The 13,204-nt window shown below is 42.4% G+C and overlaps 2 protein-coding genes across 2 annotated transcripts in view; one reads left to right on the forward strand and one right to left on the reverse strand.

Moving 5' to 3' along the window:
* LOC144696876 (uncharacterized) overlaps positions 1-2,674 on the reverse strand; it is a 37,143-nt gene extending 34,469 nt beyond the window's left edge. The window contains 1 exon segment of the mRNA XM_078568587.1: positions 1,834-2,674. Coding sequence (XP_078424713.1) covers positions 1,834-2,668 — 835 coding nt within the window. The 5' untranslated portion in view covers positions 2,669-2,674.
* Positions 1-13,204, forward strand: part of LOC144698213 (uncharacterized) — a 352,133-nt gene that overhangs the window by 68,267 nt on the left and 270,662 nt on the right. The gene's annotated exons all lie outside the window — the stretch shown is intronic.

Consider the following 13,204-nt stretch of genomic DNA (forward strand, 5'->3'; position numbering starts at 1 on the left):
CAGTTCCTGTTGTCTCATTCTTTAAAAGCTCCTTCTTCACCTTTAAACAGGTAACGATAAGTGAGGGAAAACTGATCCACAGTGACCCCAAAAACAAGATACCGCAGATGCTGCAAATCCGATCTCAAAACAGAAAATGTTGGAAACACTCAGCAGGTGAAACAGCATCATTCACAATGAATGTTTCACGTCGCTGAACTTTTATCCAAACTGGAAAATTTCCCAGATTTAACAGTTTATAAACAAGTCCAGAGTCAGAGAAAACATGGACAGACAGAAGGAAACAACAAACGGTCTTGTGACAGGATGGAAGGCTGGAGAGAGTAAATGATAAAGGGGACAATGGTGCAAGGCAACATTGGGTGACCAGACAATTAAAGAAACTAATGGGACAAGTAAACAAATAAGACAGGTTCAGAGGAGGGATAAATGGTAACAGCAGAGCCATTACCAGCATCTACTGCCCTAAAAATGGGAGTGATGTTTATGATATGAAATTATTAAAATTAACGTTGAGTCTGAAAGGTTGTAAAGTGACTAATCAAAGACGAGTTGCTGCTCCTCGAGCTTCTGTTGGACTTCATGCGGCAGTACAGGCGGCCGAGGGCTCAGAGGTCAGACTTGAAGTGAGGCTGAGAATTAAAACAGTAAATGAGAACCAGCTCAGGATCGCACTTGCAAAGTGAATGGTGATTTTACATGAAGCAGTCACCCAATCTGGATTTAGTCTCCACAGTGTAGCGGAGACCACATCGTGAGCAGTGAATACAGAATACTAAATTGTAAATAGTACAAGTAAATTACTGTGTCACTGGGAAAGTGTGTTTGGGGACCTGGAACGTGGAAAGGGAGGAGGTGGCAATGAACGTGGAAAGGGAGGAGGCGGCAATGAATCTGTTTCAATAAGTTTGTAACAGGCCAATGCACAGTTGTTCTGCTGTGCTTTATATTTTAATGGGAATTATCAAATGTTTTTACCTATCAAAGGGCAGTGATACCTGATCATCTATCGAGTGAGTGCGTTTGTAACAGTGTAACTCAAATAATTACAGCTACTGCAGGAGATTCTCTGGCTACAAGTCAATAAGGAAGGAATCAGGACCGTGCAGTCCCACCCAGCTGGACACCAGTGGAGAGGCATTGGAGGAGGATGGAGTGGTCATTGGTGTGTGCTGCCCTTGTCCTTCTAGGTGGTAGTGGTCTTGGGTTTGGAAGATGCTAAGGAGCCTTGGTGGGTTGGAGGTGAGTACAGAGGAGACGGGAGAGGGATGCACTTAACTTGTGTTATAGATATTAAGAAGACTCGGCACACTGTGTATTTAACACAAAGCTGATTTATTTTTATTATATCCAGAACATTAACACCTCTAACTGGCCTGGAGTTTATTAACATTAGTAGAAACAGACCCCAATGAACATGGTTCAGTCCTGGATGCGATTACCAGAAAAATCCAATTACTGTCGTCACTTGTAAACTTGATGGTGACTCAGCAGAGTCCATGACCGAGTGAATGTCTTCTTAGACTCGGAGCAGGTGAATGGCCTCTCCCAGTGTGAGCTCTCTTGTATCTCAGCACATGGGATAACTGAGCGAATCCCTTCCCACAAAAGTAGCAGGTGAAAGGTCTCTCTCAGTGTGAACTCGCTGGTGCACATTGCGTTGAGATGATCGCTTGAACCCAGTCCTGCGGTGAGGACACCTGAACAGTCTCTCGTCTGTGTAAACACTTTGATGGGACATCAGGTCCCTGGAACATTTAAAGCACTTCCCTCAGTCTGGGCATCTAAAAGGTCTCTCATCAGTATGAACAGGATGATGAGCCATCAGTTCCCCAGAACTTTTATAGCACTTGCCACAGTCTGGGCATTTAAAAGGTCTCTCCCCAGTGTGAACTCGCTGGTGTGTCAGCACGTGGGATAACTGAGTGAATCCCTTCCCACACATGTAGCAGGTGAAAGGTCTCTCTCCCGTGTGAACTCGCTGGTGTGTCAGCACATGGGATAACTGTGTGAATCCCTTCCCACACGTGTAGCAGGTGAAAGGTCTCTCTCCCGTGTGAACTCGCTGGTGTCTCAGCAGGCTGGCTGAACAAGTAAATCCCTTCCCACACATGTAGCAGGTGAACGGTTTCTCGCCAGTGTGAATTCACTGGTGTACAGTGAGGTGAGATGATCGCTTGAACCCAGTCCCACAGAGAGAGCACCTAAATGGTCTCTCGTCAGTGTGAACACGTTGATGCAGCATTAGTTCCCATGAACTTTTATAGCATTTCCCACAATCTGGGCATTTAAAAGGTCTCTCCCCAGTGTGAACTCGCTGGTGCCTTAGCAGGTTGGATAACTGAGTGAATCCCTTCCCACACTCGGAGCAGGTGAATGGTTTCTCCCCGGTGTGAATTCGCTGGTGTGTAATCAGCTGGGATGATCGAGAGAATCCCTTCCCACATACGGAGCAGGTGAATGGTTTCTCCCCGGTGTGAATTCGCTGGTGTGTAATCAGCTGGGATGATCGAGAGAATCCCTTCCCACATACGGAGCAGGTGAATGGTCTTTCCCCAGTGTGAGTGCGTCGATGAGTTTCCACCTGACACGGGTAACTGAATCTCTCTTCACAGTCTCCACATTTCCACGGTTTCTCTCCAATTTGAACAGTGCTTTTTCCTACCATGTTCAAAATGCTACGCTGTTCAGGTATTGGGCGACTCCTTCAGATGCTGTTTTCTGACTGCAAATCCTCCCCTTCTAATATCCTGTGAAACTGATTTAAAACAGAAAAAGGGAGTGAGAGGGAACCCACAAAAACACAAAGACAGGTTGGGAAATAGAGCTGAATGAAAAGAGAGCGAGAGAGAAATAAAGAAAGAAAACAGGGGGTAAAGGAGAGAGATTTTATATATATACAGCTTGACCAGAACTGTGTGGGAATGTCCAAAACCCTCAACCTCCACCACCTAGAAGGACCAGGGTAGCTGGTGTATGTGAAAACCATCACCTCCAAGTTCCTTTCCAAGTCACACACAGTCCTGACTTGTACGACATCCAGTGCTGGATGAGCTGAAATTTTCTCCATTTAAGTATTGGGAAGACTGAAGCCGTTTTCTTCAGTCCCCACTACAAACTCCATTCCCAGCCACCGGCTCCATCCCTCTTCCTGGTAACTGCCTGAGGCTGAACCAGGCTGTTCACAACCATGGAAAAATATTTCACCCAAAGACGAGATTCCAAGCACATCCACATCATCACCAAGACCGCCAATTTCCACCTCAGCAACATCGTCCAACTCCACCCTCGTCTCAGCTCATCCTCTGCTGAAACCGTCATCCATTCCTTTGTTCCCTCTAGACTTAACTATCCTAACACACTCCCTGCCGGCCTCCCACATTCAACCTCCCTGTGATCTTGAGGTCATCCAAAACTCTGCTGCTCGTGTGTTTACTCGCATCAAGTCTTGTTCACCGTTCACCCCTTTGCTCATTGATCTACAAAGGTTCCCGGTTAAGAAGCAGCAAAATTTAAAAATTCTCATCCTTGTTTTCCTTCCTGGCTGCGATCATCCCTATCTCTGTAGTCAACTCCACCCGCTGTCAAGATGGTATAATAATGCCTATAATGTTATTGAAAATTATTTAAAAATAGAGTTTAGTGGTGTCTGTGTCTAAGTGTGTGTGTCTTAATTGGATTAAAGACAGCTGGTCTAGAGGCTTTGATGTATAGAAGATAAGTTGGTTTGAAATGGTAATTAGATAAACATAGGTGAGATGTAAAGGGGCCAATTTGCGTTCTTAAGTAGACCTTTTAAAAGAGGTGAAATATTACACCTAACCAGGTGAAGCTCAGAAACAATGTCTTTATTTTTTTCAAAGCTTACTAGTAAAGTGAGTATTATGAAAGGTTTTATTGTTAGCAGGTTTAAAGTGAAAAAAACCGAGTGACAATGCAAATTTGCATTCAAAGAGGAAAATATATATAAAGGAAGAGAAGGCTGTTGGTAAAAGGAGGAGGGATTCTAAGATCTAAAGCCTCCATCCTCTAAGCCTGTCTGCAAGGACCCAGTGATGAAAGAAACTCATATTGAATGTGACTGTCCAGGGAGGGCTTTGCCAAGGATCTGTTTAAATCTGTGTTTTACTGTTGCCTTAACTGGGGTGTAACTGACAATCAGATTAATTAGGGGATTTTTGTAGTTATTATAGTAGTAATTTTGTAGACATATGTATGTGCTTACAATCTTTCTTGTATTAATAAATGTTTAATTTAGTTTTATAAAAAACCTCTTGAGACTCTGTGGTCTTATCACTACTGAATTCAAAGACTGCATCTCGAAACATACAAATTGCATAAATGGGTTATGGCAGTTGTTTCAAGTTTCCCTCTGGGATTTGAACAACTCAGCATTTACCACTGGCTCTGTCATAATAATTGGGGGCTCTTTGAGGGATATATTTGTAATCCCTTGATTTTTTTGATTGGTGATTTTTAGATTACGAGTACGAGAAGCACTTTGAATTCAGGAATGGGTGTGAGGTATTTTTGAAGTGATGAGACTGCAAAAATGCCTGTATCCATGGCTAAATCTTTATGGAAGTAGAAGATATAACCCTGACTGGGTTACAGAAAGTATCCAAGAATAAGTTAACAAAGTTGGCAGATAACTTGCAATTGGGGTTACCGGTGGGGGCTAGGAAAGCAGATATAGTTGAAGTGATAGCACAGCATTTGAAGTTGGAAGTGACACCTGGCATTAGTGAGTCACAGATAGAGGTGGTGCAACTTCAGTTTGAACTGAAGAACCTTGAACTTGAACAAGCAAAGGACATGAAAAAAAAACTGGAACTAGAGGCAGCAGAAAAAAAAAGGGAAAAAGACAGATTATTTCAAAAAGAAACAGAAATGCAAGAAGTTGATCTCCAGAGGGAAAAGTTAGCAATGAAAGAGTGAACTAAGGAAAGAGACAGAGAATATCGGCTTAAAAGGCTGGAAGTTAAAAAAGAGACCTCAGATTCTGAGGAAAGTTCTGATGAGGAAAAAACCTGTAACCTAAAACCCAGTGGGGAGAAGTTTAAATTGTACAAGTTCTTCCAAAGTTTGAGGAAAAAGATATTGAAGCATTCTTTATTTCATTTGAGAAGATAGCTAAACTGGTGAAATGGTCAAGGAGAAGTGGACATTGCTGTTACAATCCAGGTTGGTGTGTAGAACACATGAGGTATATGCTTCGTTAGCAAAAATGTCAGTGAATTATGATGTGGTAAAAAAAGGCTATTTTGAGTGCATATGAGTTGGTTCCTGAGGCATACAGGCAGAAATTTAGGAATATGAGAAAACAGCCTGGGCAAACTTTTATCGAGTGTGAAAGAGTAAAACAAAGTAATTTTGAACAGTGGATACGGGCATTAAAAATAGAGACAACATATGCAGCGCTTAGAGAAGTAATTCTTTTGGAGGAATTTAAAGATTCAATCCCTTTGGTAGTGAGAACAAATGTGGAGGAACAGAGGGTTCAACCGGTAAGACAAGCAGCAGAGACAGCTACAGAATTACCTGGAAAAACTCAGCAGGTCTGGCAGCATCGGTGGAGAAGAAGAGTCGACGTTTCGAGTCCTCACGACCCTTCAACTGTTGAAGGGTCGTGAGGACTCGAAATGTCGACTCTTTTCTTCTGTTTTTGTTTTGGATTTCCAGCATCCGCAGTAGTTTTTTGTTTTTATAGCAGAGACAGCTGATGATTATGAGTTATTTCATAGAGCTAAACCTTTTTTTGTCACCCTTTCAAATTGGAAAAGGATAGAAAGTGGGAAGGTGAAAGGAAGGTGGTAGTCAGGGAAGAGGAGTAGCTGGAAATTCCCAGGAAGTTTTTTTCTCAGAATAAAAAGGAAGGTGTTGAGGGTAGAAGTGACATTTGAAAGTTGAGGTGTTTTCATTGTAATAAAGTAGGACACACAAAGTCAGTATGTTGGAAATTGCAGGGAAAATCTGTTGGAATCATTCAGGTGCAGGAAAGTTTTGGAAGCAAAAGTGCTGCGTGTTCTGAGGCTCAGGAGAAACCAGTGGTTTGTGTACAAGTAAAACAGGGAGAATCAGTGATAGGTAAAGAAGTGGGAATGTGTTGAGCTTACCCAAGAGAATTCTGAGGAGCAGGTTGCAGAAATGTTTAAAGATTTTGTATGTGAAGGGAAAGTCTTTCCATGTGTAAAGGGTGGAGTAGGCAAAGATGTTAAATTTTAAGAGACACGGGGCTAGTCAATCCTTAATGTTGTGGGATAGTGATAGTTGTTGTGCAGAGGAAGAATTGCAGGAACAGGTGATAATAATTGGGGTTCATGGAGATGCTAAAGCAATTCCATTGTGGAAGATAAATTTTAAGAGTAAGTGGAAAACTGGCGAAGTGACTGTTGGGGTGGTGGAAAAATTGCCCATTGCAGGGGTTCAATTTATTCTGGGTAATGATATAGCTGGATCACAAATGTGGGTGATGCCAATGGTAGGTCAGCAGCCTGCAGAAGTGTTTTCAATAGAGGTGTTACAAGGGGAGCATCCTGGATTGTTTCCAGGTTGTGTGATAACGAATTCACAGGCACACAGGTTGAAGCAAGAGAAACGAAAAGGATAAGCAGTTCAAAGGCATGAAGAGGGTATTGAAATACAATGAGCAGGCGCTGTGTTTTATAATATTGTTCGTAAAGACACAGCAGAGGACAGTTCAACTGAAGTGTTTAACTCAAGGCAATTAATTGAGTTGCAGCAAAAGATTTGCAATTAAAATAATTATATCGGACAGCTTTCTCAGAAACAGAGGCAAAATGTATTCCAGAATGTTATTCACACAGGAAGACTACAGCTCAGAATTTTATTGCTGGAGACAAAGTGTTAGTTCTGTTACGAGTACTGAGTGACTTCTTAAAGGTAAGGTTTAGTGGGCCTTACAGGATTGAAAAGAAATTGAGTGAAGTAGATTATTCAATAAATGCTCCAGATAGAAGAAAGAAGCAGATGGTGAGTCATGTAAATATGCTTAAAAAGTACTTTGACAGGGAAGAGAAACAAAAAGAGGTATTAGTGGTGGTAAATGACGAGAAAGAGGTAGGAATGCAGGACACTGACATTGATTTTCCTCTAGTCAAATTGGATATTGAGGGGAACTTGAAAGCTGAAACGTAATATTGAGTTCCCTTCCAGACAAGTGTCAAAATGATTTGGAAAAGCTATTGCAGTCATAAAAAGCTATTTGTGGAAATATGTTGGGGAGGATAGATTTAGCCATATATGATGTCTCTGTAGAAGTTTCATCTTCGAGGAGGCAACATCCTTATAGATTAAATCTGGCAAAGTTATTACAAGTACAGAAAGAAATTGACTTCATGCTTCAAAATGATATCATTGAGTCTAGTTGCAGCAACTGGAGTTCGCCTATTGTACTGGTACCGAAACTGGATGGAACACAGAGACTGTGTGTGGACTATCGAAAGGAGAATACGTGACAAAAGCAGATTCATATCCTAAGGTTAGAGGGTTGTATTGAGAAAGTGGGACAATCAAAATTTATCACAAAGATTGACTTGCTAAAAGGATATTGGCAATTACCGCTTTCGGAGAGAGCAAAGGAGATATCGGCTTTTGTGACGCCAAATGGACTATATCAGTTTAAAGTCATGCCAGTGGCATGAAGAATGCACCGGTGACATTTCAAATACTGACAAAAAAATGTATTTGCAGGTCTAAGCAATTGTGCGGTTTATATTGATGACTTAATAGTTTTCAGTCAGACATGGGAGGAGCAGTTACAGCATCTGGAAGAGTTATTTACTCGATTACAAGAAGCTAATTTGGTGATGAGCTTGACTAGAAGTGAATTTGCAAAAGCGCAAGGTACATATCTAGACCATACTATTGGACATGGTAAGGTGGCTCCAAAGGATGTGAAAGTCAAGTTTCGGGACAAATTTCAAGACAAAAGTGCAAAGCTATTCAGGTGGAGTTTATTAATGCAACCATTTAATCTACAGATAATACATGTCACTGGGCGAGAGAATCTGATTGCAGATGCGGTATCAAGTGTTTGAAACATAAAGGGAATATTGGACATTTTAACACCTGGACACTGAACTGGAATGATTTCTGCTGATACCAAGGATTTGCATATATATTGTTATGTTAATGAATGCAACTGGTAATGTAATAGTGTAAGTATATAGTTAAGTATAGGAGATAGTGTAAGATGGGTTAATAAAAAAGCTGTCTTTTAGAATTATGTGAGTTCATTTTTGATAAGGAAGGGGATGTCAAGAAGATATAATAAGGTCCATAATGTTATTGAAAATTTTTAAAAATAGAGTTTAGTGGTGTCTGTATCTATGTATGTGTGTCTTAATTGGATTAAAACCAGCTGGTCTAGAGGCTTTGATGTATAGGAGAGAAGTAAGTTTGAAATGGTAATTAGATAAACAAAGGGAAATAGAAAGTGAGATGTAAAAGGGCCAATTTGCATATTTAAATAGACCATTCAAAAGAGTGGGTGAAATATTACACCTAACCAGGTGAAACTCAGAAACAATATGCTTATTTTTTCATAGCTTACTAGCAAAGTGGGTATTATGAAAGGGTCTTATTGTAAGAAGATTTAAGATTTAAAAAAAGCTAGTGACAATGAGAATTTGCATTTAAAGAGGAAAATATGTATAAAGGAAGAGAAGGCTGTTGGTAAAAGGAAAGGGATTCTAAGATCTAAAGCCTCCATCCTATAAGCCTCAAGTCCATATGCAAGGGCCCAGTGCTGAAAGAAACTCATTTTGAATGTGACTGTCCAGGGAGTGCTTTGCCAGGGGTCATAGAGGTCTACAGCACAGAAAAAGGCCCTTCGGCCCATTGAATCTGCGCCAGTCAAACAAGTACCTAATTATTCTAAAACAAAAACAGAAACAGAAATACCTGGAAAAACTCAGCAGGTCTGGCAGCATAGGCGGAGAAGAGTACAGTTGACGTTTTGAGTCCTCATGACCCTTCAACACAACTAAGTAAAATTAGGAAAGGGGTGAAATATAAGCTGGTTTAAGGGGGGTGGTTTTGTTGGGACAAGCAGCCAGTGATAGGTGGAGATAACCAAAAGCTGTCACAGACAAAAGAACAAAGAGGTGTTGAAGGTGGTGATATTATCTAAAAGAATGTGCTAATTAAGAGTAGAAGACAAGACAGATAAGGTACAGATAGCTCTAGTGCGGGTGGGGGAATACTAAAAGGTAGAAATAAACAATGGTGGAAATACATTTAAAAATAATGGAAATTCGTGGGAAAAGAAAAAATCTATATAAATTATTGGAAAAAACAAAAAGGAGGGGGAAGAAACGAGAAGGGGGTGGGGATGTAGGAGAGAGTTCAAGATCTAAAACCGTTGAACTCAATATTCAGTCCAGAAGGCTGTGAAGTGCCTAGTTGGAAGATGAGGTACTGTTCCTCCAGTTTGCGTTGAGCTTCACTGGAACAATGCAGCAAGCCAAGGACAGACTTGTGGGCAAGAGAGCAGGGTGGAGTGTTGAAATGGCAAGCGACAGGAAGGTCTGGGTCATGCTTGCGGACAGACCGAAGGTGTTCTGCAAAGCGACCGCTCAATCTGCGTTTGGTCTCTCCAATGTAGAGGAAACCGCATTGGGAGCAACGAATGCAGTAGACTAAGTTGAGGGAAGTGCAAGTGAACTGCTGCTTCACTTGAAAGGAGTGTTTGAGCCCTTGGACGGTGAGGAAAGAGGAAGTGAAGGGGCAGGTGTTGCATCTTCTGCGTTTGCATGGGGAGGTGGCGTGGGAGGGGGTTGAAGAGTAGGCGTGATGGAGGAGTGGACCAGGGTGTCACGGAGGGAATGATCCCTACGGAATGCCGCCGGGGGGGTGAAGGGAAGATGTGTTTGGTGGTGGCATCATGCTGGAGTTGGCGGAAATGGCGGAGGATGATCCTTTGAATGCGGAGGCTGGTGGGGTGATAAGGGAGGACAAGGGGGACCCTATCATGTTTCTGGGAGGGAGGAGAAGGGGTGAGGGCGGATGCGCGGGAAATGGGCCGGACACGGTTGAGGGCCCTGTCAACTACCGTGGGTGGAAAACCTCGGTTAAGGAAGAAGGAGGACATGTCAGAGGAACTGTTTTTGAAAGTAGCATCATCAGAACAGATGCGACGGAGGCGAAGGAACTGAGAGAACGGGATGGAGTCCTTAATCCCATTTTCCAGCACTAGGCCCATAGCCTCGTATGCCATGGCATCACAAGTGCACATCCAAATACTTCTTAAATGTTATGAGGGTTTCTGCCTCTACCACCCTTTCAGGCAGTGAGCTCCAGATTCCACCACCCTCTGGGTGAAAAAAATTCTTCCTCACATCCCGTATAAACCTCCTGCCCCTTACCTTAAATCTATGCCCCCTGGTTATTGATCCCTCCACCAAGGGGAAAAGTTCCTTCCTGTCTGCCCTATCTATGCCCCTCATAATTTTATACACCTGAATCATGCCCCCCCTCAATCTCCTCTGCTCCAGGGAAAATAACCCCAGTCTATCCAATCTCTCCTCATAACTAAAACTCTCAGCTCAGGCAACATTCTGGTAAATCTCCTCAGCGCTCTCTCTCCAGTGCAATCACACCCTTCTTACAATGCGGATTCCAGAACTGCACGCAATACTCTAGCTGTGGCCTAAGCAGAGTTTTATACAGTTCCAGCCTAATCTCCCTGCTCTTATATTCTATGCCTCGGCTCATAAAGGCAAGTATCCCAGATGCCTTTATAACCACCTTATCTACCCGTCCTGATACCTTAAGGGATTGGTGGACATGCACACCAAGGTGCATCTGATCCTCGGTACTTCCCGGGGTCCTGTCATTCATTGTGTATTCCCGTGCCTTGTTTCTCCTGCCCAAGTGCATCACCTCACACTTATCCGGATTAAATTCCATTTGCCACCGATCAGCCCATCTGACCAGCCTGTCTATATCCTCCTGTAATCTAAGGTTATCCTCCTCACTATTTACCACCCCACCAATTTTCATGTCAACTACGAACTTACTGATCAACCATCCTACATTCAAGTCTAAATCTTTTATATATGCCACAAACAGCAAGGGACCCAACACCAATCCCTGTGAAATCCCACTGGACAAAGGCATCCAGTCACAAAAACACCCCTCGACCATCACCCTCTGCTTCCTGCCACTCAGCCAATTCTGAATCCAATTTGCCAAATTGCCTTGGATCCCATGGGCTCTTATCTTTGTTATCAGTCTCCGATGTGGGACCTTATCAAAAGCCTGTTTAAAGGTCTGTTTAAATCTGTGTTTTACTGTTAACTGGGGTGTAACTGAGAGTCAGGTTAATTAGGGGATTTTTGTAGTTTTTATAGTAGTAATTTTGTAGACATATGTATGTGCTTACAATCTTTCTTGTATTAATAAATGTCTAATTTAGTTTTATTAAAAACCTGAGACTCAGTGGTCTTATTACTACTGAATTCAAAGCCTGCATCTCGAAACATACAAATTGCAAAAATGGGTAATGACAGTTGCTTCAAGTTTCCTTCCAGAATTTGAACAACTCAACATTTACCATTGAATGTGTCATAATACCCACACAACCCTCCACTCAATGGATTTCCTCCCTGGCTGCGATCATCCCTATCTCTGTAATCTCCTCCAGCCACAGAACCCCCTGAAACATTTGTTCATCTAAGATCGGCCTCTTTAATATTCCTGATATTAATCACCCCACCACTGGTGGCCGCTCTTTCAGTTGCCAAGACCACAAGGGTTTTAAATTCGTCCTTAAACATCCCCGTCTCCCTATCTCAGTTTCCTCCTTTAAGGTGCTCCTTAAAACCTACCTCTGAACAAACTTTTGGTCACCTGAACTCATGTCTGCTCATGAGGCTCAGTGTCAAATTTTGCTGTGTAACGTTTCTGTGATTACATTAATTTGTATTTATATCACACTTATGTCATTGACTTGGATATATATCACCATTCCTTCATCATCACTGGTGAATAACCTGTAACTCCTTACCTAAGAGCACTGTGGGAGCACCTTCACCACATGGACTGCAGTGATTCAAGAAGGTCAAACATCATCATCTCCACAGGTAACTGGGGATTGGTAATATCTGCAGGAATGTATGAAGAGAGAAACAAGGTTAACATTTCAGGTTCTGCAAAATAAATTACACGGAATTACAATGATGCAGAATTTGATGGTTAATATAAGTTCTGAAACATGAGAGAAATGTACAATCGCACCGGAAAAACAATTCCTGACTGTAAGATGCTGCAGGAAGATAAAACTGGTAAGTCAGCAGCACAAGGTCGAGGGATGAACAATGGTGGAAACCTCATTTAGACACGGTTGCAGAAGTAACAGTAAAATACTAAACACAGATCAAACACACACAGAGACAGAGGAAGTTAGACAACAGCAAAGAGGTGATCAGGGAGGGCAGAGGTGAAACAGGGCAGTGGAAGGACATGGATTAGATCCACCAGTCCAAGAGCCATGGAACCCCTTACAGACAACACAGCATAGCACTAAAAGCTCTAAATTCCAGATGAATGGTTAACTAAGCCGACAAGTGAAACAATTTCGGTTTTCAATTTTAAAATCTCCTGCTGGAGCCTGCAGGTGGAAAGATACCAGAAGCACTGGAGTCAGAGAAAAATCTCCCAGTTGAGGAAATACCCGGGGAGCAGGGTGATGTCACTGAGCAATTGTCGGTGTGTGATGACATCGCAGACACGAACACAGAACATTTGGGTATGTGCAAACCAGTGATCACCACACATTATGAAGGATGTGAGGGTCCTTGAGAGGGTGCAGAGGAGGTTTACTAGGATGGTTCCAGGGATGAGGAATTTTAGTTGCAAGGTTAGGTTGGAGAAACTGGGGTTGTTCTCCTTGGAGCAAACGAGATTGAGGGGAGATTTATAGAGAGGTACAAGTTTATGGCAGGTTTACATGAGGTAGATAAAGTGAGTTGAGATGAGTGCTTCAATCCAGTCCCACAGTAGGAGCATCTGAACGGCCTCTCACCAGTGTTAATTTGCTGGTGTACGGTTAGTTCAGACAATCGAATGAACCCAGTCCCACAGTGAGAGCACCTGAATGGTCTCTCATCAGTGTGAACACGTTGATGGGACATCACTTCCCCAGAGCTTTTATAGCACTTATCACAGTCTGGACATTTAA

This window comes from Cetorhinus maximus, chromosome 23 (genome assembly GCF_964194155.1).
Source record: "Cetorhinus maximus chromosome 23, sCetMax3.hap1.1, whole genome shotgun sequence".
In the NCBI taxonomy this organism is placed as follows: domain Eukaryota; kingdom Metazoa; phylum Chordata; class Chondrichthyes; order Lamniformes; family Cetorhinidae; genus Cetorhinus; species Cetorhinus maximus.